General features: G+C 61.3%; 2 protein-coding genes across 3 annotated transcripts; one reads left to right on the top strand and one right to left on the bottom strand.

Moving 5' to 3' along the window:
- Positions 1-285: 285 nt before the first annotated feature.
- On the bottom strand, positions 286-14209 carry LMAN2L (lectin, mannose binding 2 like). 2 transcript variants are annotated; one of them, XM_062597044.1, is made up of 9 exons: positions 12752-14209; positions 11231-11349; positions 8078-8195; positions 7193-7275; positions 5324-5356; positions 4609-4770; positions 4392-4506; positions 2948-3067; positions 286-2281 (listed from the first exon to the last, which is right to left on the bottom strand). In XM_062597044.1, the coding sequence occupies exons 2-9, from the start codon at positions 11300-11302 to the stop codon at positions 2139-2141; spliced, it is 846 nt and encodes a 281-aa protein (XP_062453028.1). In that variant the 5' UTR covers positions 11303-11349; positions 12752-14209; the 3' UTR covers positions 286-2138. The 2 variants fall into 2 exon arrangements, with proteins under 2 accessions (XP_062453028.1, XP_062453026.1); XM_062597042.1 differs by lacking the exons at positions 5324-5356; positions 12752-14209 and adding an exon at positions 11431-11560.
- Positions 12384-25046, top strand: CNNM4 (cyclin and CBS domain divalent metal cation transport mediator 4). The gene is made up of 8 exons (XM_062597041.1): positions 12384-13709; positions 20819-20962; positions 21062-21199; positions 21867-22036; positions 22343-22442; positions 23195-23257; positions 24569-24750; positions 24830-25046. The coding sequence occupies exons 1-8, from the start codon at positions 12449-12451 to the stop codon at positions 25034-25036; spliced, it is 2265 nt and encodes a 754-aa protein (XP_062453025.1). The 5' UTR covers positions 12384-12448; the 3' UTR covers positions 25037-25046.
- Positions 25047-25447: the final 401 nt, after the last annotated feature.

Here is a 25447-nt window from a genome sequence, read left to right as displayed (position 1 = left end):
CTCGAGCGATGGTCGAGTTGGCACCGTCCCCGTCCCCTCGTGGAGACACGAGGATCCCAGCAGTGGGATGGGGGCGGAGGGGGGGTGAGGAAGGAAGCGACCCCGCTTTCGGGGAGGTGGGTGAGGGCTGGTTGCAACGGCGGACGGGGCTCCGCAGAGCCGCTGCCGACTCGCCGCGGGTTTTGGGGATGAAAAGCTGCCAGGGAATCATCTTACAGGCGCCCTGGAAAACCACCCGCCGGGATCTCCCGTGTCCAGAGCGGGAAGGAGGGCGGCACGGCCGCGTCACACGCACACACACACCGACGTTTATTCCGAGACGCTGATTACAGTCCTAGGAAAAGGCGCACACGTTACCAATTTCTGGTCATCAGGCAAAAAAAAGAAAAAAAAAAGAAAAAAGGCAGATACCAGAAACTGCTCTTTCAGGCCACAATGTCGTTTGGGCACTTCTGAAAGCTCCCACCTACCCCGGCAACAGCATCGTTCGGAGCACAGCACCAGCCCCGCGTCCTCCGCACCGCACCGTTTCCAACCAGGGGCCCGTCTCCAACGGCGCCTGCCAGCAGCGCGGCCCCGGCGAGCGAACGCCCTGGAAAGCGGCGGTGGGGCGAGGAGGACGCGGCTGGGACGTCGCTGCGGAAAAAAAAAAAAAGTTAGATGGGGCTGACCTGTTGGGAAAGCCATCGGGCGGCCTTGGGTTTCCCATCCGGACATCCCCAGAGCTACCAGGACCCTCGCCCCGGGACACCAAACCAACCCGACACCTCCCACAACTGCCAGCAGGAGAAACACAGCAAGAAGTTAATCTCCAAAAAAAAAAAAAAAAAAAAAAACACAACAAACAAAAAAAACCAAAAAAACAAACAAAAAAAACCAAAAAACCAAACAAACAACAAAAAAAACAGTCACTGAGGTAGGAATAAACTACAACTCCCTGAAAGGCAGTGAGAGCTACGGCTCCAAGAAGCTGGCCAGAGCCTAAGTCGCCCCGCACGGCTCAGCTCTGCGGCAGCCACGGCCTTCGGCAAGGCCCAGGATCAGCGCCCGGCTGAGGGAGGGGGCACCGACTCCTTGGAAAAATCTGCCACAAGACGACATGCAAACAGCACTGGTGGGGACGGCCGCGCCGGGACGGGGGGCGTGCGGAGGTGGCGGCATGCTCAGCAGCGGCCCTGCGGGGCAGGAAAAGGGGCTGAGGCCCGAGACGCAGCAGCGATGGGTAATTCAAAACGGGGGATGTCGGTGCCCAGCGGCCAGGCAGATTCCCAGCTCAGCCCACCTCGCCGCCGGGAAAAACAGGCGGCATCCGATGCCCGAGGGGACCAAACCTCGGTGACTAAGGGGACACGGAGAAGGGCTGCGTGGCGGTGGGGAAATTCAAGGTACAAACAAAAGCAGTTCAGTCTCCAAAGGTGACCTAAGGTAGGTGACGGAAAGCAGCGGGATTAAAAGCTTGGGAGAGACACCCATGTCGAGGAGGGGGTCTCGGGTGCTCAACACACTGCGGAGAGGGCAAGCGGCGTGGGGGCAGCGTGGTCGTCTCCAAAGGGGAGCAGATCACCGTGCTCCCCGGCCAGGACGGTCTGCACCCAGAGCAGCCCGTTCTGGGGCACACTGCTGCGGCAAATCCTGACTGGAAACGAAACAGCTCGGGACAAGCCGCTGCAAGGGGTTATCGTCCGAGTCCGGCGAACAAAGCAGGCGTTTCGCTGGGCTTTCTTCAGCTGGGACCTCCCTCAGCCAGGATTTCACAGCCAAGGTGGTGATTTCTCCCCCGATTTGGTTTCCCCAGACCGCAGAGAAAAGGCTCGGCGCTGCCTACACGCCCCAGCCCAGCCCGTCCTCCTAAACAACTAAGCAAACTCCTACTCCAGACAGGCCTTTGGGGGACGACAGGTCCGCCCCAGCGATGCTCAGCTCCCGGTGTGCCGCACGCTGCGCTGGGGATCTCCATTCCCGCTGGGAGCGGCGTGGCAGTCCCGGAGCCCAACAAGAAACGGCAGCTGCCCCCACTGGGCTTTCAGGGGACGTGCGGGTCCCTGCCGTAAGGTTCGGTCCGTCACGCTCTGGACAGCCTGGGGTGGGTGGGAGTCGGGATGCGGCTAGCAAAGGGCCATCCCGGGCAGATTCCCAAGTCAATAGAAGTGTTTCCGGCTCTGCTCCTGCCACTTGTTGTAGACAATGACTCCAATGACAATGGCAAAAACCACGGCGACGAGGGAGAAGAAGACAATTAAGAAGAGAGCCAGGCCGCTCATGGGTTCCAGCGGGGCCTCCACTGCGGGACAGCATGGGGAGAAACAGCCTGTGAGCCCCCAGAGAGTCCCAGCGCAGGGCCAGGCTGAAAACCCTGCCGAGATTTACCTGCACCGGGTGGCTAATCACGCCACACCGGCAATCCCCCAGGCACCCGGCCAGGCTCACGCCGCGGCAGGGTTTGGCTTCTCAAAGCCCTGAGGACAAACTACACAGGGCAGCTCATCACGTGCATTAGAGCCGTTGCGGAGCTGCGAGACCTCAGGGCCCACAGGGGCTCTCGGATGCATCTCTGCAGCCCCTCGTGCAGCAGCCTGCCACAGCGCCCTCCAAGCGCTCTGCACTGCCCTCCGCAAGGTCACCGAGGCTGGGGGGCAAAGGCTGACAGTCCCGCTGGGAGGTCAACTCACGCCAATCATCCCACCACCTCACCCCCGGTGCCAAGCAAAGACAGCCCTTGACACAGGTCACGTCGCACAGTGAGCGAGGACAGCGGCCGGTGGGAGCACTGGGCCGAGGACCTCCCAATTCCAGCTGGAGCTTAGCCGATCCGCTGGAGAGACGACGTTTCCACTCCGCGAGCACCTCAGCTCCACAACCCTGGAGGTCCCCCCCACTTCCGGGGCCAGCAGGTCCCCCTGGCCTGGTCCTAATCTCACCCCGCTCTAGGCCAGCAGCTCCTACTCACTTCCCGGGAGCTTCAGGTTGTCCACAACAGGCAAGAACACCTCCCTATCCCGCTTCTCCTCCTCCGGTGTCCGCTCCACCGTCAGCTGGTAAAGCTTCAGTGAAATGATATCATGGTTGTCTGGAAGTAGAGCAGAAACAGGTCTTGAGAATGAATACGGCTCTGGCCAAGGAAGTCAGCGCCACTGACAGCACTGTGCGAGGTCATGATTTGGGCAAGGCCCCGAGGCGCTGGCTCTCCCCTCCCAAGGGGGGAACTCACCTCCTGAGGGCAGGGTCTGCGCTGGGCTGCGAGCTGCACCCAGCACAGAGCCCTTTTCCAACAGGAACCTTTAAGCTACTTAAACTGAGAAACAACAGCCCAGACCGGGACATCATCTGACTTGAAACCACTCAGCCACCCGAAGGGAATGTGTTAGAATCAACCTCACATGACCCTATTTCCTTTTGCTTGTGATCGCAGAGTTATTAGTGGGACAACATAAGTGCTCCACGCCAGCCTGCCAGCTCCCAGGGCATTAGGCAGAGATCTGAGAAAGAAAAGGAACTTTTGTTGGAGCCAACAATGGGCCCAGACACTGGCGATCAATGCGCTTTTGTAGAGGCATAATTCAAAATCGGGTTTAAAACCTGCTGAAAGAGACACAGTGGGGGTAATTTCAGGCCTCATGGCACCACAAGCAGCACTTGGAGAGGAGTATTAAGCTAGGGAAGGCAGAGTGTTTTAGTTCTCCGTAAAATCTGGTTTACATCAGCCCACACTGCACCACTGTTTCCAAACACACCTGGTTGGTGCCTTCCGTGACAACAGATGGGATGATAGCTCTCGGGTTACAAAATTCAAAGCACTATGCAAAACCACACTCCAGGCACGTCCCAGAGTCACAGGCAGACAGCAGGACGATCATCTTGGCTTTTTAACACCTCAGGTGTTTGCAGTGACTGCAGCATTTCTGACACCGAGGCGCTATGGGTCGCACCATGGGAATAGCGGAGGAGGTGTTCAAAACTCATCCTGTTCTCGTTCCTCCCAAAGCACCCGCTTACAGGCTCTGACGGAGACAGACCCTCGGGCGGAGCTAGTACAGCCACTTCTCTGTCCTGGCTTTAAGAGAGGCTGGCTGAGGTTGGGCCACGTGCCCACAGCCTGCTGGAGGTTACAATCGGCCTAAGCCAGGACCAAAGGGAATTCCAAGCAAAGCAGGAAGCGCTGTGCCTAGACAAGCGCTCAAGGGAACAACACACCCCGATTTTGGCTCCTCGAGAGCTGTTGCAAGACAAAAGAACGAGGCTCCTGCTCATGGACTGGGGGTGCCAAAGCATGGAAAGGTCCTCAAGCACTTCTGTAAACCCCACCACATACTGAGCGGCACCTTCAGATGCCCGAGGCTGTGTAAGAGGCGTCAGAGGCGCTCGGGAAACAAGGTTTGGAGGAAACAAGGTACCTGAGAGGTCTCCAGTGACAGAAGAGGTCCCAAAGTAATAGCCGCGGGGCAAGTGCACTCCCGGCACGTCGATGCAGTCTCGCCACTCGTGCTTACCATCGATGTCAATCATCACCTGAAACACAAGGGTCTCCCTTAGCCTGGGGGGGGGAGGGACCGGCCGGGCCCCGCTGCTGGCTCTGCCCCAGGGCAGGGAGCTCCGGCAGGCAGCGCTCACCGTCAGTCTCCTCTTCACGTAGCGGATCACCAGGAAGGTGTCGTGGTTGAGGTTGCGCACCATCGCCGTGCAGCCTCCGAGCTCCGTAGGCCTCCCGTCCCGGTCGTGGTCGTACGTGAGAGAGCCGTTGTTCACCATGGCCGAGATGTAGGGGAACACGCGCTGCGAGGAAACAAGGTCACCGCTGAGTTTCTCCTCTCATCCTGCCAGCCGGTCTATCCCCTGCAGACACTGCCCGCTCCGCGCACACGGTCCAAACCTGCTTTGCCTAACGCAAAGGGGTTTGGGCAAACATCACAGCACATCCCCGGGGTCTGACACACAGATGAGAGCTGCAGCCAGCCCAAGAATCCCCAGAACTGCTTCGCTCCCTAGTCCAGGCCTCCCCCACCTAGTCTCAGCAAAAGACAGCACGATCCCTCTCCATTTCCCAGCCTTCCTCCAGATCAGCCTTAGCTCCCAAAAGTCCAGGAAGGAGAAGAAACAGCTTCCATGTATGCTGCCATCATCAGAAGTCTCAGTAGGCTTGCTGGGGACTGGAGCAGCCTGTTTCCCAGGCTGGTGGTAGCTGAGCTCCCTGGACACGTAAGAATTTCTGGAGCTCAGATGAGGGAATTCACTTACTGCATTCACCTACACGGCTGGAGTTGTACTGACAGGGAGACAAGGTGAAACTAAACGGCTTGGAAAAGGGTAGGTCAGCGAGAGCAAGTACCTGATTTCCTGGGCTGTACCTCCTCTTCTGAGCCTGAGAGTCCAGGGTTATCGCAAAGCAAGAAAGAGCACAGAAGCAAGACAGTCACAGACCAGAGTTTAGTGTTAATCTGCACCCTGGGAATTTCCTCCCTAGACAGCTCAGTGCACTATCCGCTTAGCAGAGGCTAAAGTAGAGACAGGTTTGGGAGTTAGGTGCCAAATCCCGGGCTACATGGCCAGGAAACACCACTGACGGAAGAAAGTCACACCAAGCATTGCAAGCATTTCTCACCACCACTCACTCGTGCAAAGCCAGTGCCCCACGCGTGCGCTGCGATTCGGGGACCTGACAGCCACCAGTGACAGTTCCCCAGCAGCCCTCCACTCCCGAGGATCCCACTACTAATCTGCCCCTCATCCCTCAAGGATAAAACATTTCTTTTTTTTTCCCCCTTAAAAGGAAAAAGAAAGCAGCTGTGATCCCACACACCGTTACAGCAACTGGCTGGTCAGCATATCTCTGTCTCCTTCCCTTTTTGTTGTTTGACTGTTAGAGGTCTCAGAAAAGCAGCTCACTCCACTCGCAAACCCCGAGATGCTGCTGAGCTGGGAGGTTGGACACATTTTTTCTTTTAAATAAAACCTGCTGCACATCCCTTTACCCCAGAGAAGAACAGTCACTGCCCTGCAAATCTATGGGTTGGCCTCTCCTATCCAGCATTACACTAATCCCGCCGTCACTAATGCTGTGCCAGACGGCTCGGAAATACCTTACCCAGGCTCCGACACAAGCACAAAGTCCATCCCTGCGCCAGAGCAGGCTGCTATTAATGTTTCAACAAAAGCTGGTAGTTACTCAACATTTGTTTAGCAGCTCCAAGGTCAGGGTACATCCGAACTGAGCGCTTCAGCTCCCTCTCCTCGGAATCAAGATGAAGAACAAGTGATCTTGTGCAGGGTGGGGGCTTAACACCAAACTAAGTAGGTTTGGGGGGAAAAAAAATATAATGTCAACTTTCTAAGAGAAGTTGGAAGTAAGAAAAGGTCCAGCTTTGTTTCAAGTGTGACAAACCCGATTCCAATAGCAGTGTGGGTGAGGCCTAGTTTTAATTGCCTCTGCAATCCCCTTCTCCACAACGCCAACAAACCCCAAACAAACAGCCAATTCATCGGGAACCCAAAGGTCTTTCAGAAAGGCGTTCCACAAAGATGCGTTTGCGTTTTGCTCATAACCTCCCATGGTTCAGTGTCCCAAGACCTTTAAAAAAAAATCCTGCCAAGCGCAGTCACGCTGCTTCCCTCGGAGTGGGAAAAGCATCGTGGTGACTAGCTGCCCTAAAATGGTTTCACCACGCAGGACGGCCTGGGGAGCAGCTATCACAGACTGGCAGCTCGGATACTGCTCTGCTTGAGGCCTACAAAGGCCTCGCTCTCAGCACAGCTTCAGCTCAGTTGCTGCTTGCTGGCAGCCTCCAGAAAGTGCTGAGAGCTCGCAGAAGGAGCCTGCACAGAGGTGATGCAATCAGTTCGGTTTTTCCTACCTCCAAAGCATTTTCTCTGCATAAAGCTGACGACAAGTCTAACCAGCAGCCCCTCACGGGTCTGAAGGGTTACTGCCTTACTAGGAATTGGGAGCAGATACAAAACCAAACTGCACAGAGCACCCTGTAGACACTGGAAAGGAAGCAGAGCAGCATCTGTCAGCATCCAGTTGGTCTCCAGCCTATAAGAGCCCCCACAAATCTCCGCGCTAGCGACACCTCACCACACAGTTGCGTTAGCTGCAAAGCAAGCAGTAACCTGGGTGCTGAGCCAGCCCTGTCCTTGGCTGCCACACTCAGCAGGCAGCTGGCAAGAAGCATGCTCCCAGTTAGCCTTCCCAGCTCACCTCCTGCTGCTTCTCCTCATTTGGGTAGGTGTCCACAAACACTCCCAGGCCCAAGAAGTTATCCTTGCTTCCAAAGACAGGTCCTAGAAGGAAGAACAGGTTATGAATAACAGCAGCAAGGCTAGGAAGGGTTTGCTGTCTGTCCCTTCATGCCATTCTCCACATCAGGTAACGAGGAAGGTGCTTTCCAGATTCCATGGGGATGGATTTGCCCTCAGGTCATGTTACTCTGCAGACAACCCATATACAAAGGATTTTTTTTTTTTAATGTCTTTTAATTTATCTTTTTACAGGAAATCACCATGGAGGGCTCTTTCCTCCCCAGTTTTCACCTGCTTCTGTTAGACGGAGCCACATCATATCACAGAGTAAGGTTTCAAACGCCAGAGAGCAAAGCCAGGCACTACTGAGCTCCATGCAGCCTCGAACTGTTAACAAAGCACAGATCCCCAGGCTACAGGCAGGGAAGTCAGAGTGCCAGATTAATTCCTCTACCCTTTGCTGGACTAGGATTCAGCTTCCTACCCAACCTGGTGTTTAAAGAGTTGACTCCCAGAGCAGGAGGTGCCACAGCTCCCAGTACACTGCTCTGCATCTCATAGTAAGACCAGGGCAAAACAATCCCAAAGCTGGCAACTGCCGAGCAACTCCATCCAGCCCCCCAGGGCCCTGTAAACTCCCAGTCCAGAGAGCTGAGGTTCAGAGGCAGCGTCAGGCGAGGCCACTGCTCCCTCTTCACCTGACAGCAAAGGAGCAAAAGAGTCCTAAGACCCCACAACATAGTTCCCTGGAGGACTCCTAAGTGAGGCTACAGACTAGGAGGGGCAACCTGGCCAAATTACATCCCCAAAAAGCTGCCTTGGTAGCTGCCTGCAGTGTTTTTACCTGGTTGCATGCGGTCTTTGGTGTACCAGATGGCAAAGCCATCTCCGTTCAGGTTTTTCTTCCCTTGCCCGTGGATTTTAAAATGGACCTGCATCTCCCAGTCTCGGAGGTAACACGGCTGCAAGAGAAGGAAGGAGCCTGTGAAGTCAGGGTGTCCCGAATGCCGAGGGGCCCTCAGGAACCTGCAGCTTTCCCAGTTGAAGGTCAGGCTGTGGGGAGGCTGCACCGTCCCCTGCCCTCCGTGACAAAAGGCAGCTCCACGAGCCCTCAGGCCAGAGAGAGCACCAGTGCTCCCTATCTCCCTTACCAACAGACCAGTGTTGTCCTATATTTTGGATGTGAGCAAGAATAATTAATCCCCAAAGGCATCATTAAGCCGAGGGAATTGGTTGTTACCCAGGGCTATAAAAAGCTAAGAAACCAATTCACCCTATTCTGAGGCAACAGCAACTTCAGCAAAATCAATAACTCACACCAGGGAAAAAGAGACTAGACCAAGGAGCAGCTTCAATTCTGTTAGTGCAGATTAGCCAATTATTTCCCAAGCTACAAACGAATCGCCTACACTAATGGGCGCAGAACACGAGGAGCTTATAACAGATTCACTCGCACGGTGTTACGAAGCCGGTTGCCAGCTTCGTTCTGAAGCTCATATAAGCCGCAAGATTTCATGGGAGCCACAAACCCAAGTGAAAAACCTCCCCAGATATTTTATAACAATAAAAGTTGAGCATCTCAGACTGCGTCTGGTTTTGTAAAGCTCTTTCCAAATCACTCCAGAACGTCTAAGCGATCTCACGTGTGCCATCTGAAAGCACTTCACTGTTACTGTATTTATACAGGGAAGAACAGAGCAATGCCCAACCCGGGACACGCTGTTCAACATCAGACCGCTCTCAGACACAGCCTCAACAAGCCAGGCTTTTTCCATAGGTTCACGGCAGAAGTCGGAGCAAACTCCTGAGGGCTCGGAGGGCATTCAGGCTCTTACGGACACGTTTCCATACGCTCCAGCAGCACTGCGACACTGACACAAACCGGGAGGCAGAACCAGCCACGCGAGGTGGGGTTGGCCCACACTTACCGCCAGAAGCCAGGGTGCAAAAAAGCACCGGTCTCAACCCCAGAGCAAACTTCAGCCCAAACTACCAAGCTGTTAAACAGACCCTCGCTATCCATCAGCCACAGGGAAGGCAGCTCAAGGCCGCAGCGAAGCACAGAACGGCAGCTGCGGAGCAGACCTTATCAGTGAGGCTACAACGCTCAAAGCGAGGGACGTGCGAGAAAGTTTCATGATCTCACAGGCCTTTCCGCGTTGCTAAATAAGAGCTGATTCCGGACAGGCCTCAGAGACAAGAGCGAAGTCCCAGCAGCCCAGGTTTGCGATCGCGCCCTGCACTGGGACCTGTCGCACGCACTGGTGAGCTACGTGCCGAGCCCCTGCTAGGGGAGGGAGCGCAGGCCCAACGACACGACCTTGTCCCTCCGCCCGCCAAGCCGCAATCCTTCTCGTGCCCAGGCCACAAGGGTCGTTTGGCAACTCCGTAGCCGAAGCGGGCAGCCGAGAGCGCCGGGCCGCTGCGCGAGGATCCCTGCTGGCACCGCCCCGGCCAAATCTGCGGCTTCGTCAGAGCCCGCCCGCCACGGCGAGGTGCCTCCGTTACTGGCGCTGCTTCAAAACCCGGAGCGCTAGAGGACAAGGCAAAGCGGGCAGCAGGAGCAGGCCGGGGGACCGGGACGATCAGCAGAGGAACCCCCAAACTCATGTGTGTGTGTTGGGGGGGGGGGCAGCCTGTGACACGCTACCCCCCCCCACCCCCTCACGATGAGGGGCTCAATCCTTGCTGGCATGGCAAGAGCAACAAAGCCAAAGGCTGGAGAGGGACCGCTGGCACCTCCAGCCCTCCACAGCCCAGTTCGGCCACCCCAGAGCCCAGTCTGGCCCCCCCAGAGGGCCACAGCCCAGCCCCCCAGCTATCCTGCACGCTGCTCCAGCCTGATGTGGCCCCTTTCCATGCCACCCCCAGCCCAAACCCCTCTTCCCCGTGCCCCCTAGATCCCCTCCCCCCAGCCCCTCTGCTCACAACCCCCCAAACTACCCTTCTGTGTCCCAGCCCAGGCTCCCCTCCCTCCCTCCCAGCCCGGTCCCCCATACCCCCCACCCCCCGCCCCATTGCACTCCATATCCCCCACCCAGCTCCCCCCTGCCCCATTGCGCTCCATATCCCCCCCCAGCTCCCCCCTGCCCCATTGCGCTCCATATCCCCCCAGCTCCCCCCCGTCCCCTGCCCCATTGCGCTCCATATCCCCCCCAGCTCCCCCCACCCCCTGCCCCATTGCACTCCATATCCCCTGCCCAGCTCCCCCTCGCCCCCTGCCCCATTGCACTCCATATCCCCCCCAGCTCCCCCCCGTCCCCTGCCCCATTGCACTCCATATCCCCCCCAGCTCCCCCCCGCCCCCTGCCCCATTGCACTCCATATCCCCCCCAGCTCCCCCCCGCCCCCTGCCCCATTGCACTCCATATCCCCCCCAGCTCCCCCCCGCCCCCTGCCCCATTGCACTCCATATCCCCCCCAGCTCCCCCCCGTCCCCTGCCCCATTGCACTCCATATCCCCCCCAGCTCCCCCCCGCCCCCTGCCCCATTGCACTCCATATCCCCTGCCCAGCTCCCCCTCGCCCCCTGCCCCATTGCACTCCATATCCCCCCCAGCTCCCCCCCGTCCCCTGCCCCATTGCACTCCATATCCCCCCCAGCTCCCCCCCGCCCCCTGCCCCATTGCACTCCATATCCCCCCCAGCTCCCCCCCGCCCCCTGCCCCATTGCACTCCATATCCCCCCCAGCTCCCCCCCGCCCCCTGCCCCATTGCACTCCATATCCCCCCCAGCTCCCCCCCGTCCCCTGCCCCATTGCACTCCATATCCCCCCCAGCTCCCCCCCGCCCCCTGCCCCATTGCACTCCATATCCCCTGCCCAGCTCCCCCTCGCCCCCTGCCCCATTGCACTCCATATCCCCCCCAGCTCCCCCCCGCCCCCTGCCCCATTGCACTCCATATCCCCCCCTCAGCTCCCCCCTGCCCCATTGCGCTCCATATCCCCCCCAGCTCCCCCCCACCCCCTTCCCACCCGGTCCCCCCCGCCGGCGCTCACCACGCGGTTCCAGACGGCGCCGCGCTTGCTCTGCACGTCGGGGGTGAGGCGGATGAACTGGGTCATGACCATGGCGTTGCCCAGCAGGTCCCAGAGCCCCGAGGCGGCCGAGCCCACGCCTGCCGGCCCACGAGCACCGTCAGCGCCCAGCACCCAGCGCCCAGCACCGGCCCCGCCGCCGCCGCCGCCGCCCCGCTCACCCTGGTACGGCTTGGACAGCGAGTGCTCCCGCTTGAGGTGCTCCTCGGTCTGCTCGGCCCGCGCCGCGCCCAGCCGCAGCGCCACCGCCAGCAGCGCCAGCCCAGCCCGCCGCCGGCCCGCCGCCGCCATCTTCCCTCCGGTGCCCGCGCCGCGCGCCCCGCTCCCCTCTCTTCGCGGCCATTGGCTGTTCCGCCGCGCCCGCCCCGCCCCGCCGCGCGCCGGTTGGTCGCACCGCACGTCACTCCGGGAGCGGGCGCGCGGGGGGTGACGGGCAATGTAGTGCGGGCGCCTGCGGCTCGCCTTAAAGGGGCCGCGCGCGTGAGGGGCGGGGTGGGGGGAGAGACCCTTCCACCCCCCCCACACACACATACGGGTCTCCCTGATCCTAGGCCGGGCTTAGGTGCTCGGCAAGCCGGGCTCGCCCCCTTGGGGGCCCTAGCTCCCCCACCCTTGGCACACCTGCTCACCCTAAGCCCAGCCTGCCCCTCACCGAAACAGACTCTGCCCCTCCCCCAGGTCCTAGTGCCCGCCCACCTCCCCCCCAGGTTCTATTTGTCCTCCCCTCACACCCCGGGGCGCAGGCCGCGAAGGAGAATTGGGGGGGGGGAGGTGGACGCGCCTCTCCGAGCCCGGCCCCTTTAAGGCGGGAGTGGGTGGGGGGGCGGGGAAGGGGCGTGGCGCGGCGGAGGGGGCGTGGCGCGGCGGGTGACGCGCGCGGCGGGGGGGGGCGTGGCGCGGCGGGTGACGCGGCCCGCGAGCGCGGCGGGCCGCTAGTGCGCGCGGCGCCCGCCAGACGCTAACATGGCGCCGGGCGGCGGCGGCGGCTGGCGGCGGCGGCGCGGCGGGGCCGGTCCCGGTCCCGGTCCCGGTGCCCGTCCCCGTCCCCATCCCGGTCCCGCCACCGCGACCGGCGGCGGCGGAGCGGCAGCGCCGCCGCTGCTCCCGCCGCTGTTGCTGCTGCTGGCGCTGCCCGGCAGCGGCGCGGCGGCGGCGGCGGGCGACAGCCTCATCCTGGGCATGCGGCTGGAGGAGAGCACGAAGCCGGCGGCGGGGGCGCCGGCCCGCGGGCCCATCCGCGTCACGGAGGGCAGCGAGGTGCTGCTGCGCCTCTACGGGCTGGGCCTGGGGCCGCGCACGAGCGAGCGCGTGGCCTTCGCCGAGCTGCGGCCCGCCGCCAACGCCTCGGCGCCCAACGGCACCTGCCCCGAGCGCTCGCAGGACCTGCTGGTGCGGCCGGGCCCCGCCGAGGCCCGCAGCACCTCGGCCCTGCTCCGCGTCCACGTCCAGCCCCTCCGCAAGGACGAGCAGGCCAAGACCTACGTGCTCTGCACCCAGGGCCGGCCCGGCCAGCCCTGGCTGCCCCACCAGGGCCTCGACGGGCGCATCGTGGTGCTGGAGGAGAAGAAGTCGCTGCTGCCCCTCTGGCTGCAGGTGATCCTCATCGCCGGGCTGCTGGTGCTCTCGGGCATGTTCAGCGGGCTCAACCTGGGCCTCATGGCGCTGGACCCCATGGAGCTGCGCATCGTGCAGAACTGCGGCACTGACAAGGAGAAGCGCTACGCCCGCAAGATCGAGCCCATCCGCCGCAAGGGCAACTACCTGCTCTGCTCCCTGCTGCTGGGCAACGTGCTGGTCAACACCACCCTTACCATCCTCCTCGACGACCTCATCGGCTCCGGTATCGGCGCCGTCGTCGCCTCCACCATCGGCATCGTCATCTTCGGCGAGATCATGCCCCAGGCGCTCTGCTCCCGCCACGGCCTGGCCGTGGGTGCCAACACTATCGTGGTCACCAAGTTCTTCATGCTGGTGACGTTCCCCCTCTCCTTCCCCATCAGCAAGCTGCTCGACTGCATCCTGGGCCAGGAGATTGGCACCGTCTATAACCGGGAGAAGCTGGTGGAGATGCTGAAGGTGACGGAGCCCTACAACGACCTGGTGAGGGAGGAGCTCAACATGATCCAGGGGGCCTTGGAGCTCCGGATCAAGACAGTGGAGGATGTGATGACCCCCCTGCACAACTGCTTCATGATCAACAGCGACGCCATCCTGGACTTCAACACCATGTCGGAGATCATGGAGAGCGGCTTCACCCGCATCCCCGTCTACGAGGACGAGCGTTCCAACATCATGGACATCCTCTACGTCAAGGACCTGGCGTTCGTCGACCCCGACGACTGTACCCCGCTCAAGACCATCACGAAATTTTACAACCACCCCGTGCACGTTGTCTTCCACGACACCAAGCTGGACGCCATGCTGGAGGAGTTCAAAAAGGGTGAGAGGGCCGGGCGGGTGCCGCTCTTGGGACTGCTCTGCTCCGCCAAGCCGGGCTGCTGGTTTGCTCCCGCAGCAGCAGCGTCTCTGGCTCCGCTCGGAGGAGGCCCTTAATGAGGCTTAGATGCCGGAAGCAAAACTTTCGGCTAAGCGTCTGGTGGCGCTCCAGGGCCGGAGCCGCTCGCGCTCGGCGTGCGGTGGCAGCCTGGGGGCTTCATCGGGGCCAAGCTCGGGGCTGAGCCAGCTTCGGGCATTGAGGTTCAGAGGGGCCGAGGTGTCCGTGCGCGCACCGCCGTGCCGTGCCGTGCCGCCGGGGAGGGGCAGGAACCCGGGCGGCAGCTCCGCCTCGGTGCCTGCAACCGGCCGTGTTTCCGGGAACCAAGCTGGGGAGGGACAGAGCCTCTATTTTACCACCAACAAGACTCACTCTGCTTAATGCTTGCCCCGAGAAACACTTTGAGGCTGTTGACTTGCTTCTTGTTCCTGATTAGCAGCTCTGGAGGCCCTTGAACGGCTCCTGCAAATCGCTCCAATCCCTGGCTTGGGCTTTGCTCCCTCCTCTGGGCCCTTTCCAGGCGCTGGGAATGGCGAGCCGGGCTCGCTGCCGTCCCCGATCGCAGCGCTTCTTGCCCCGCCTCGCACTCGGGCACCCAAAACCGAGAGCGACCAAGGGCCGGGGCCGGGGTGGGGGGCATTTCGGCCCGCCGGCGGGGTGGGGAGCGGGGCTGAGGCTCGTGGGAGACTCATCTCGACCCCGGCGCTGCTGGGAGCGAGGGAAGGCCGTGTTTACTCGGAGCCAGGTTTGGCAGCACCCGGGATCTCCGCTTGGCCCTCGTGCCGGTGTTTTTGTGCCGTGCGCCTTCTCCTCGCCTGGGAGCAAGCGCTTGTCCAAGCCCCTGAGCCCTGCCTGCGAGGGCAGAGCCTGCGCCGCGTCCCCGGCCGCGGGCAGAGGCCTGGTCTCTCCTCGTGCCGGGCCCTGGGCAGCTCCTGGCTTCTCTCCCGCTCCGAACCGCGGTGTCCCGGAGCCTTTAGCGGGGCCGTGCTGAAAGCAGGGGTTAAGCTGCACCAGCGAGGAGACCATCCTGCCTTCCCCGGCGTCTTGGGGCTTCTGCTGGGCCGGTTCCCATCGCCCAGCCTCTCTGCCGGCACGAGTCGGGGCATCGGCCGCCTTGGGGGTTTGGCAACATCTGGCAGCCGCCGTCCTGCCTGCCGCTCGTGCCCCCAGAAGGGGCTCAGCCGTGACCGGAGCGATCGCCACGGGGATGAGGATCCACCCGGCGCCGGCTGTGAGACCTGCGTGCCTTGGGGACAGGCTAAATAACCCGGCTTGAGAACAGCTGTGCCGGGTGATGCCAGGCCAGGCCTCAGCCCTGCGTGACCCCGGCGTCTCCTGTCTCCCGTTACAGCCGCGCGGGGAAGGTTTGGTCCCATCGCGGGAGGTTTGCTGGGCTTGGGGCAGCACGGACGAGGTCAGTACCAGCAGCGAGGGCTCTTCTCCCTGCCGTGGCGGTGGGTCGAGGTGAAGGTAGGCATTCAGGCCAGCGTCGCCTGCAGGCTTTGAGCCCCTGGATCCAGAGGCAGTTTCCAGTCTGGGCTCAGCCAGTTTCAGCCAAGAAACTGCATGTTCCTCGGATTTAAGAGGTCTAAAATTTCCTCCTGCAGAGGAGCCAGAGCTTTGCTCAAGCTCAGGCAAGGATTTGGGAGTGACCTGGTAGATCCAAGCCAGGCTGATCTCTGAGCCCTGCAGAGAGCTAAGAGTTTGCTTGGTGGCCTCTCTGGTGACGATGGACAGGTGCCACAGCAAGCTGCAGGCTGTTTCGATCTTTCCTGATACTTTTGCGATCGTGCTGCCCCAAACTCCAAAGTTTCAGCACGGGAATAACGCCACCGGATCACGGGTCGGCGTTGTTTGTGGTTGGAACCGCGACCGGATCTCGTCGTCTTCGAGCCTCCGACTTTCATTCCTGATTAATGAAAACCTTCTTGGCAAATGCTTTTGCTTTAGTTCATCTTGCACCGGTTCAAGAATTTCAGCCCAAGCGGCACAATACAAATGCGCACGGCTGTCCCTCTTAATCCTGGCCCTGTTTCCAAAAAACAACAAGACAGAACTGGAGTCCTATTCTGTCTCTACGCTGTTGGAGCTGGAGTTACCGCAGCTGCTGGCACCGGCCTTTCCCTCTGATGAATCCCTGGGAGCGGATTTAAAGCCTACTCGTGCCAATTACAAGGCCTCGGATGTCTTGTATTGTTATTTTTTTTGTCGCTGCCGCTCTGGTTTGAGAGCGGGTAATTTGTGGGCCTGCTGCCTTCCTCGGATGGGGAGCTGTTTCTGTCCCTTTTTGGGACTGATCAGTGATTTCTCGTTACTTGTGGTCACCGTGGATGCAGTACCGTCCACAGCGAATACCAGGTCATGGCAAGTCTGTGCCCTCATCCTGCCGGCTGAGACTCGGAGCGGGAGCCATGCCGAAGCTGAGGCTGCATCTCTGGGTGACTCCGGTCCCCTCGGCGGCACGTCGCAGCCCTGATGGCGCCCATGGGGGAAGCTCCATGGTTGTTCTGCGGAGGTTCAGAGCTTGGAGTTACCCAGACAGCTCTCCAGCTCCCTAAACCCATCACTAGAGACTGCGTGGTTTGGGTCGGGTTGTTTCTGGAGGGGGAAGCTGGGCTTGAGCTCCTTTGCCTCCAGGAGGCAAAAATTAACCAGCGGCACTTTGGATCTTCTTAAGCGTGGATCTCAGCAGCCAGCACCTTCCCAAACTACCACAGATGTGTCCCAACCACTGGCTTCGGACAGAAACCCCAACAGCGATGTCTGGCCCATCTCTGCAGTTCACAGGCCTGTACCCTTCCTTCTCCTTCCCTCAGCACAAGCCCAACGTGGAGGTTTGACCTTGGATGTCCCCATGGTAGCTGGAGCTCCTGGATTCCATTTCAACATCAGCATGTTGCTTCATCTCTCTGTGGCTCCTGCAGCCGGTCTGGGAGCACCTGGGGCTTCACCTGGAGCCGGATAATCCTCGGTGCTGATGTCTTTGGGCTATGGCTGTCCCGTCCCATCTTGCCACCCGCAGGCAGCGTGGATACACCTGCGACCCTGCTGCTGCCTCCGTTTCTCCTGTGCGCTGCGTCGGGAAGGGATGACAGTGAGTTGGTTAGACTGGATTTAGGAAAGCTCCTGGGTTTTTCCCTAGTGATCACCCACGCTGTGTTAAATAGACATCAGGTACGGATCTTTGGGAAGCAGCTCCTCCCAATGTCGTTGCTGATGTGGGGACTGTCAGGTCCAAACAGTCCTGGCCAAGGAGAGCTGAAGCTTGGCAACGGGACCCTGGAGGAGAAGCCACTTCTACTCTGTGATGACCACAAGCTTCACCCATTCCTCTCTGACCTGCCCAGCAGGACGAGCGGGGTCCGTTTCCTCTCCGCTTCGGTAGCGATAGCCTGAGGCGGGCCGGCATCGCGCCCTTTGCTCTGGAGGCTCGAGTTCAGGCTCCGCTCCCCGTGGCGTGTTTGCTCGGCCCCGGGCCGCTCCCCGACTGGCTCAGCCTTGGCTGCTCGGCCCAGGCAGTCGCAGCACGCCGGTGGGGAGTCGCTGATCCCTGACTCATCAGGGCTGGTGCCTAACAGGCTCAAAAGCTGATCCTGTCACCTTTTCCCTCCTCTCGCTGCCGGCTGAGTGCACGCGAGTGCGTGCGCCGCGACAGCGGAGAGGAGCACGGAGGCACCGGGGTCTCGGTCTCGTTTTGCCAAGGGAGATTAGCTGGGTTGGGTGCAGGAAGTGTTTGGTTTATGCCACCGCCTGCGTAGCCAAACAGCACTTTCAGAGGCTTTTCCACGCTTTGTTGGCATCGTTTCCGCAGCCTTTTTGTCGCCGGATTGTCTGAATCGCCTGAGCGTGGCTGTGCTGCCCGAAGAAGGAGAAAAAGGGGGAGCTGCGCAGTACCGATCTCTAAAATTAGCTTTTCACTAGGTGTGAACATGCTGATGAGCGGCCTGCAATCCCCGTCTCTAAAATTAAATACCAGATAGTGTTGGAGAGGGCAGCGCTTTGCTTCACGCTGGCGTGAAATGCACCTGCCCAAGCTGGGAGCCTTGTGGGATATGGATCTTGACCTTGCTGCTGGGGGTGAATGTTGTCAGGGTTTGGGGGGGCTTGGGGAGTAGAGGCTCCAGCGGAGCGTCCTACCGCCTGCACCAGGCAGGGAATTCACAGGGGCTGCTCCGTTCCTTGCCGTCTCCGAGAAGTTGAACGCCAGGAACCTCCGATTTTTTCCCCACGCTCCTGTCAACTGCTTTTGCCTGGCTCTCTGCAAACAGCGTCGTCGCAGAGGGACTTTCCCAGAAGCCGTGACAGCATCCGGCCGGCTTGGCCCTGCTCCGCAAGAGCCCGTACGTGTCCCGCTTCCAGCACAGCGGGCCTGGTGGCTTCGCGTATTCCCACGTGAGCCTGAGAGGAGGAAACGGCTCGCTGCAGCCGCGGGGCTTGTGTCTTGGGGCCGCGTAACCCTTTGCGAGCGCACCGCTTGGGTTCTTGCCTCGTGCCCTTCCCCAGCGCCCTGGGCGCAGCTCGGCATACGCTCCAGCCCTCCGGCTGGGGAGCGGCAGGGAACGACGGCCGCCCTGAGCTGTTTGAAGCCTTCGTGGCTCAGCCCCAGAGCCGCCAGGCAGGAGTTGCTGGGGGGCAATCGGCTCTTGCACCAGTCTGGCAGGGATCCCCCCTGGTGCCGCATCCCTGTTGCTCTTTGTGAGCAGTGCAGGGAGGAATGCCCGTGACTTAGAGTGCAGATGTGCTCGGTTTAGCCTGCCAAAAAGAAGGTGGGTCAGTCCATGCCAGGGCCAAAATATACGGGGTGCAATCCAGGCCGAGCAGGAGGAAGAGACGGAGGGAGGCAGCTCAAGGGTGGCTGCGTGGGGCCGAGAGCCCGTCACTTGCAGAAGATGTCGCCCAGAAGCTTTTCTTGGGGAAGATGCTAAGGTGATCGTCTTCCCCCGGCCTCCAGCTCGGTCCTGGAGGCATCTCTGGCCCACGGAGGACATGGCTGGGCACCGTAAGGAGGAGCTCCCCGTTGAACTGACGTCGCTGCCGGGCTTGGCGCCCGCAGAACCGAGCCGATTTAGCACAGCTGAAGAAACCGTGAGCCTTTCCCAAGGGAGGAGCTTCCTTCAGCACCATCGCTCTGCGGGCAGCGAGGTCTGGAGCGCGAGGGACGCCGGAGAGGTCCCAGTCGCAGCGGGGAGAAAGACTGAGTGCAGGGCGAGGTGTTGGCCCGCGGCAACCTGCGGCTTGGCCGCCTCGCCCAGCCCTCAGGGCTGTGCCTCCGACCTTTGGGTCCTGCTTCCTGGTTTTCCCCAGCTGCTTTTCCAGTTGGGCAAAGGTTGGGACACGAGCGGGGATGGCTCCAAGGTCCCTGGCCCGTGCGGCTTGGGGTAATGTCAAATGCCACCCATGTGTCTGCAGCTATTCTTCCAGTCTGCACCAAAGTTGGGGAGGAAACATCGCCTCCCTTCGTGCCTCAGTTTCCCCAGGCTAAGGATACCGGTCTCACGAGCGCGATGCTGCTGGCCTGAGCGTGCTGTGGTTCTCAGTGGGAAAGTGGCTGCTCCGGTTCACCGACGCTCCGGGCCCTGGGAGCAGGGCTGCGACTTCCAGCACCGCAGTACCGATCCCTTTTCCGGTGCTGGCGGTTCGGCATGATTTCTTGCATGTTTTCCTTCAGCTGGGGCAAACGCTTTAGGCAACAGATTGAAAATTGGCTGTCAGGCTCGAAGGGGAGAGCTCAGGCTTGCTGCCTGGCTCGTGGCCCAGGCGAGCGGGGTGTCCGAGGACCCAGGTCGGTCACCACCATCGCCACTGCCCCTTATCAACTCTGGGCTGATGCTAAATGGGGAGGATTGACTTGCCGAGGGCTGCAGCAACATTGCGTTTGGGGTGGCAGAAATCTGGTGAGAAGCTCCTGGTTCTCCCTCGGGCCAGATAATCTCCGGCAGAGTCCTGGGAGCAAGGGTGACGCCAGGCTCGGTGCAAGCCCGCGGTCGCGCTGGTGTCGACTGCGGCAAACTGCACCCTGGCTGCGTCGGGCAAGGCTGGCGGGGTGAGGGGAGCTGTACTTCGGTGCCAACGAGGTCTCCCAGCAAGCAGGGACCAGCTGGGAATGCCTCAGTGCTGTTCTGCGGAGACCGGCGTACGTACTGCCCAGCTGGGACCAGCAGCTCTCTGCCTTTGGCTCTCTTTCCCGGATGTTTTGGCTCTGGGATTGGGCCACAGCACCTGGCATCCGGAGCGTTTCCTCCAGGACAGGACAGGCCGGGTCAGCTTGGCAGAGCTGCCAAGGAAAATCGGAGAAGCCGTAGCCCCTGGCAGAAACGTGACCCGTCCCGACGGGCTCGGAGCCACGTTCCTCCCTGCGGGCTGCCTGCTTCCTCACGTTTCTCCTGCCGTTGATGGGTTTTGGGTGCATCGTTTCGCCCAGCAAGCGTCCCTCGGCTTGTGGTTGCAGGGGTGTCGTAGGCAGGCCGGCGCACGGGTGCGTTTGCGCTCACCCAGCAGAGCTGGGGCCGTGCAGGCAGTGCCAGCTGCGCTCTGCTGACACGTGGCAGAGGCTCCTCCGAGGACGCATCCGGGATCTAGCACCTGGAAAAGCCCCTGGCCAAGTCCCACTGCAGTATGGAGTGTATGGCGTATGCAGTATGGAGTATGGCGTGAGCCTCTGTGTACACTAACCGCAGGGGGAATTGTGTCATGGGCTTAATTATTGTCATGACACTGGGAATTAGGGCCCAGCCCAGGGACTCGCTTAGATTTTAACTCTTTTATTGTTTCCTGCTCAGGGAGAATGGTGGGATCAGCTGTCGGGAGCGCCCAGATGGGCAAATCCTGCTGAGGGAAGGGCCAGGCCCTTGATCTCAGCGGCACCCCGGGGTGTAGAGTCCTTTCTTGCCCTGGCTGTGCTGCTTGCAGTGGGAGCCCACCCCGGGGATGGTGGAGGCTGGGAGCTGCCAGGAGCCAACTACGCACTGAGAGAGCCCCAGGCCTTCACACAGGGTGGTCTTGCTGCCAGCAGGATGCTGTGACCAACGTCTGTCTGTCTGTCTGTCTGTCTGCAGGGAAGTCCCACCTGGCCATCGTGCAGAAAGTGAACAACGAGGGCGAGGGAGACCCCTTCTACGAGGTGCTGGGGCTGGTGACGCTGGAGGATGTCATTGAGGAGATCATCAAGTCGGAAATCCTGGACGAGTCGGATATGTACAGTAGGTTCTGGGCTTGGCTCAGCCCCCGTTGGGTGCCGTGGCCTGGGGCAAGGGGACCCAGATCCTGCCCACCCTCCCCTAACACCCTGCTCCCTACAGCTGACAACCGCAACAGGAAGCGGGTGGGCAACCAGAAGAACAAGCGGGACTTCTCGGCATTCAAAGACCCTGTCAATGAGCTTAAGGTGAAGATCTCCCCGCAGCTGCTGCTGGCCGCTCACCGCTTCCTCTCCACGGGTGAGTTGTGGGGAGCATGGCTTGAGGTGTCCGTCGGCTCAGCCGTGCTCTGGAGCACCAGCACCAATGGCTCCATGTCCTTGGCATGGCTTCACAGGAGCTGGATGTGCTCCATTCCCTTCCCCGCAATGAGGAAGAGTCGCTTTGGCCATCTCATTGAGAAAATGATACTTATGTCTTGTCTGCAATTCTGCTCTTAGCCTGTCTTCCGCAGCATTTCCTCCGCGACCTGGCTGCGGGTGCTGACTGGCCACATTCTTGGGTTCGCTACCCCTTAGGCGACCTTGTCCTGCTGCTAGAAATGAGAAGGGACAGGGCAGAGGGATGGCAGCCCTGCCTCTGACACCTAGCAGGTCCCTGGCCCTCCGGGACAGTCCTGTTCCCCTGCTGGCATGTGCCCCTGTCACCCAGTGGGCTGGGGCTGGCCGCGCTGGGCTCTCTCCATCTGTTTGTGGAGCCGGTGGAGGCTCCAAACTCATGGGCTTCCAGCCCAAGGAGGTGTCTATAGGACGTAACCTGATCCAGGACGCATCCCCAAGGGATAAGAGTCCCAGCACATCCCCCATCACCTTTCTCCAGTGCCCACACTACAGACAGTCGGAGGGACAGGAGGGGGTTGAAGCCTGGGCAGCCAGTGGCTCTGACTCCCTTCCCCTCTCGTTCTCAGAGGTGACGCTCTTCACCCCCAACTTCATCTCAGAGAAGATCCTGTTGCGGCTGCTCAAGTATTCCGACGTCATTCAGGAGCTGAAGTTTGATGAGGAGAATAAGAAATCCCCGCGCCACTTCCTCTACACCAAGAACAAGGCGGCCGACTACTTCATCCTCATCCTGCAGGTACCCGTGGCCAGGCACGGGCTGCCGCTGGGTCCTCACCAGTTAGGTGTGGGATGATGTGCTGTAACCTCGGGAAGGTGTAAGGGCTTCTTACCACTTCTCTAACCCTCTGTGCATGTCACGATCCAGTGCCAGCCATGTCATGAGTCTGGGGTGGGCAGTGATGGGGCCAGGTCGCTCTCCCAGCCCGGCCGTGAGCCCTTGGGGGTGGCATGTGCGAACAGGGTGCTTGCCTGTCCCATGGCCATGAGATGTGGCGTGTCTCTCTGCGGCGTTACGGAGTCTGACAATGTCTCTCCCTCGCAGGGCAAGGTGGAGGTGGAGGCTGGCAAGGAAAGCATGAAGTTTGAGGCAGGAGCCTTCTCCTATTACGGGGTGATGGCCCTCAGCCCGCCTCCTGCATCTGGTAAGCAGCCCCCGGTCGCCTGGCACCCAGCATGGGCAGAGTCCCCTGATCCTGCCCTAGAGCTGCCTTTAGGGATAGGAGACACTGGAGGCTATGGGCCACCCTTTGGTGACCCCAGGCTGCTGGGCACCCTCTGCCGACGGGCTGAGGGCAGCCTGGCTACGGCATAGCCAGCACCTCACCTCGCACTTGTCCTCGGAGACTTGTGCTCCGAGCGCAGCTGGCAGTGGGGCAGAGGGTCCGTGCCCGAGCTGGAGCTGAAACCCCGACGTCCGGGCTCGGAGCGTGCCAGCAGATCCGTTTCTCTGCTGCTCCGATACCGGGCTGCCCTGCCGGCGCGGCCAGGCTCTGCGAGCGGCCAGAGAGGGACCCTCCCGGCCCACGCTGGGCTCAGCGTGCAGTCATGGGGTCACCAAAGGAGAGCACAGCCACTTGTGACGGCAGAAAAGCCCCACAGCTTGGGGGTTTAACCCTGCCCTGGGGGTCCCTGCCCTTGTGCCAAGGAGAAGAAGCCGTGTTTATCCTCAGGGAGCCAGGCAAGACGCAGCCGTGCCCAAGCTCCTCTTGCCACGCAAGGACGGCCCCGTTGCGCTCAGCGTGGACCCGTGCCCGTCTTCTCTGCCGCAGGCCTGAGCGTGGCGAGGGGCAGAGATACGGATGCCGGGGGAACGTGGCAGCCACCGTCTCCTTTGCCCAGAGGTCTTTCTTGACGTTGTCCTCTGCGTGTCTGTGTTGTCCGTGTCTCTGCCTAGCCCTCCCAGCCCAGCCCCGGCGCCAATCCACAAAGCGAGGGTCATTGTTTTCCAGGTTGACAGGTAAACGGTGCGGCTGCATGGCGTGCCAAACCCCCCTGTGACCGGATTAACCCGCCGTTTGGGCGTCCCCAGCACCACCCTAGCCCCATTAATGCAGCACCGGGCACCGGGCCCCCGAACCGGGCCGACTCGACTCCTCACGGTCTCATCTGACTCTGGCGCAGCCGAGCATGGGGCTGGTCCGCGCTGGCGGGGAGGGTCCGCATGCCGGGAGACCGTTCTGGCTGCCTCTCCTCGCCGCTGGCTTTCTCGCCCCGTGTCCGAGAGCCTCTGAGATCTGCAAAGGCAGCTCCGCCGGCTTCTCCTGCCACGAGCAGTGTGCTCCAGAGACCTGTCACGGTATCCTGTGGGCTGCGACGGGGGGCTGGAGCCGAGCGATGCCTCTGCCCAGCACCTCGCGGCCCCGCTTGTAGCGGCAGTGAGGTCCTGCGCTCCCTGTAACCGCCCCGATTTCTCCCGGCTGCCTCCGCTGCACTCAGGGCAGCAGAGCAGGGCGATGGTGCTCTCCAGGTGGACGAAGCCCCGTTGGGTGGCTGCCCCCTCGTCGGGTGGCTGGTGAGGAGGTGCCTCTTTTCCTCGTGCTGCATGTGGCTCCTGTGTCACCGTGAGGCTTTCCGAGCACGTCACCACGCCGTTCTGTCCCCATAACCCCCACCTCGACCCTCATGCTGGGACCCCGGATGAGGGGACGGCTGGCTGTCCTGGCCCTGGAGAAGGACACCCGGAGGGTCTCGCCGTGCCGGCAGGGCTCCAGGGCGCCTGGCGGCAGTCGGTGGCTGTTTGGCAGGAGCGATGGGCAGGGACCACGTCTGGCGCTGCGTAGGCAGAGCCGGGGACATCGGGGCTCGGCCGCGGAGGGCACGGGGCTGCGCTTGGGTAGATGTACGTCCCGTCGCTCCCTGTCGCTCTCCCTGTGTGCTTGGCTCCGCGTCCCCAGGTCCTATGGGACGGGGCTCCACTATCAGCCCTGCCTGCAAGTCCTGGCCCGTTCTGGAGATGGGGCAGCATCGTTTGGGGGTTGGCACCCCGCAGACCCATCTGAGAGCCAGTAACCTGCGGGGATCCTGTCCCGCGTGTCCTGCCTCTGGCAAGGGCAGTATCCGGAGTGGCAGATCGAGGGCCTCCAGGCAGCACATGTGCACTGAGTTGCCGGGCCTCAGCCCAGCACGGCTCCAGGAGGGGACGGCTCTCGGAGGCAGGGCAGGGAGCCGCGCTCGCATCCCCGGCGGCTGCGGGATCCCGTGCCCCAGCGCTCCTCGGCGGCCGGACGAGGCTGCGGCGCTGCTCACCTGCCCTGCCCTGTCTCCGCAGAGATACGCTCGCCGTCCCACGTGAGCGGCCTGAACCGTTCGGCCTCGCTGAGCTGCCACGAGCGCTCGGACTCCACCTCTTCCCCCGTGAGCGGCAGCAACAACCAGCTCAACGTGGGCGCTGGGCCCCAGTACGTGGCCGACTTCAGCGTCCGGGCCCTCACCGATCTGCAGTTCGTCAAGGTGAGAGGGCTGACCGAGCGGGACTCGAGGGGTTAGCGGGGGACGTCGGGGCCTCCTAACGCCCTCCTTCCCGGTGCAGATCACTCGGCAGGAGTACCAGAACGGCCTCATGGCCTCCCGCATGGACAGTTGCCCGCAGTCCCCGGACAGCAACGCCTCCAAGGTGGAAACCAGCCTGCCGGAGAAGCCCGAGCCCGCGAGCACGGACGAGACCACCAGTCTCCTGAATGAGAGGAACTGCCTGAGCCGCAGGAGCAACCACAGCTCCCTGGAGAACTCCATCTGACCCCGGTCCTGCCGGGGACGCGCTCGGAGGACGCTCTGGACCAAGGTGAGGGACGTGGAAGGGGCGCCGCCGCACGCTCGCCCCCGTAGCTTTTCTCTTTAGGGACCCTTCCCTGTACAAAACGCCCCGCATCTCGCGGGGGAGCAGCCTGGAGGCGGCGACGGAGCGGATACGGGTCCGTGGCGCAGTGCCACGCCACACGCAAAGGGAAACTTCCCCCCACCACCCCCTGCCGCCGCAGCCAACGGAGCCGTGGGGTGCCGGGACCTGCCGGAGCAAGGCTCTGCCCGGGTGCGGATGGAGGGATTTGCGGCACAGTTAAAAAAAAAGGGAGCCTGGTTTTGCTGCTGTTTTGAAACTGGCTTTTTATTTAAACGAATCCTGATGGAGACGGAGGGCTGCGCTCGACTA

This window comes from Rhea pennata, chromosome 28 (genome assembly GCF_028389875.1).
Source record: "Rhea pennata isolate bPtePen1 chromosome 28, bPtePen1.pri, whole genome shotgun sequence".
NCBI lineage: Eukaryota > Metazoa > Chordata > Aves > Rheiformes > Rheidae > Rhea > Rhea pennata.
Note: the sequence above shows the minus strand (reverse complement) of the source record. Positions and strands in the feature narration are given on the sequence as shown.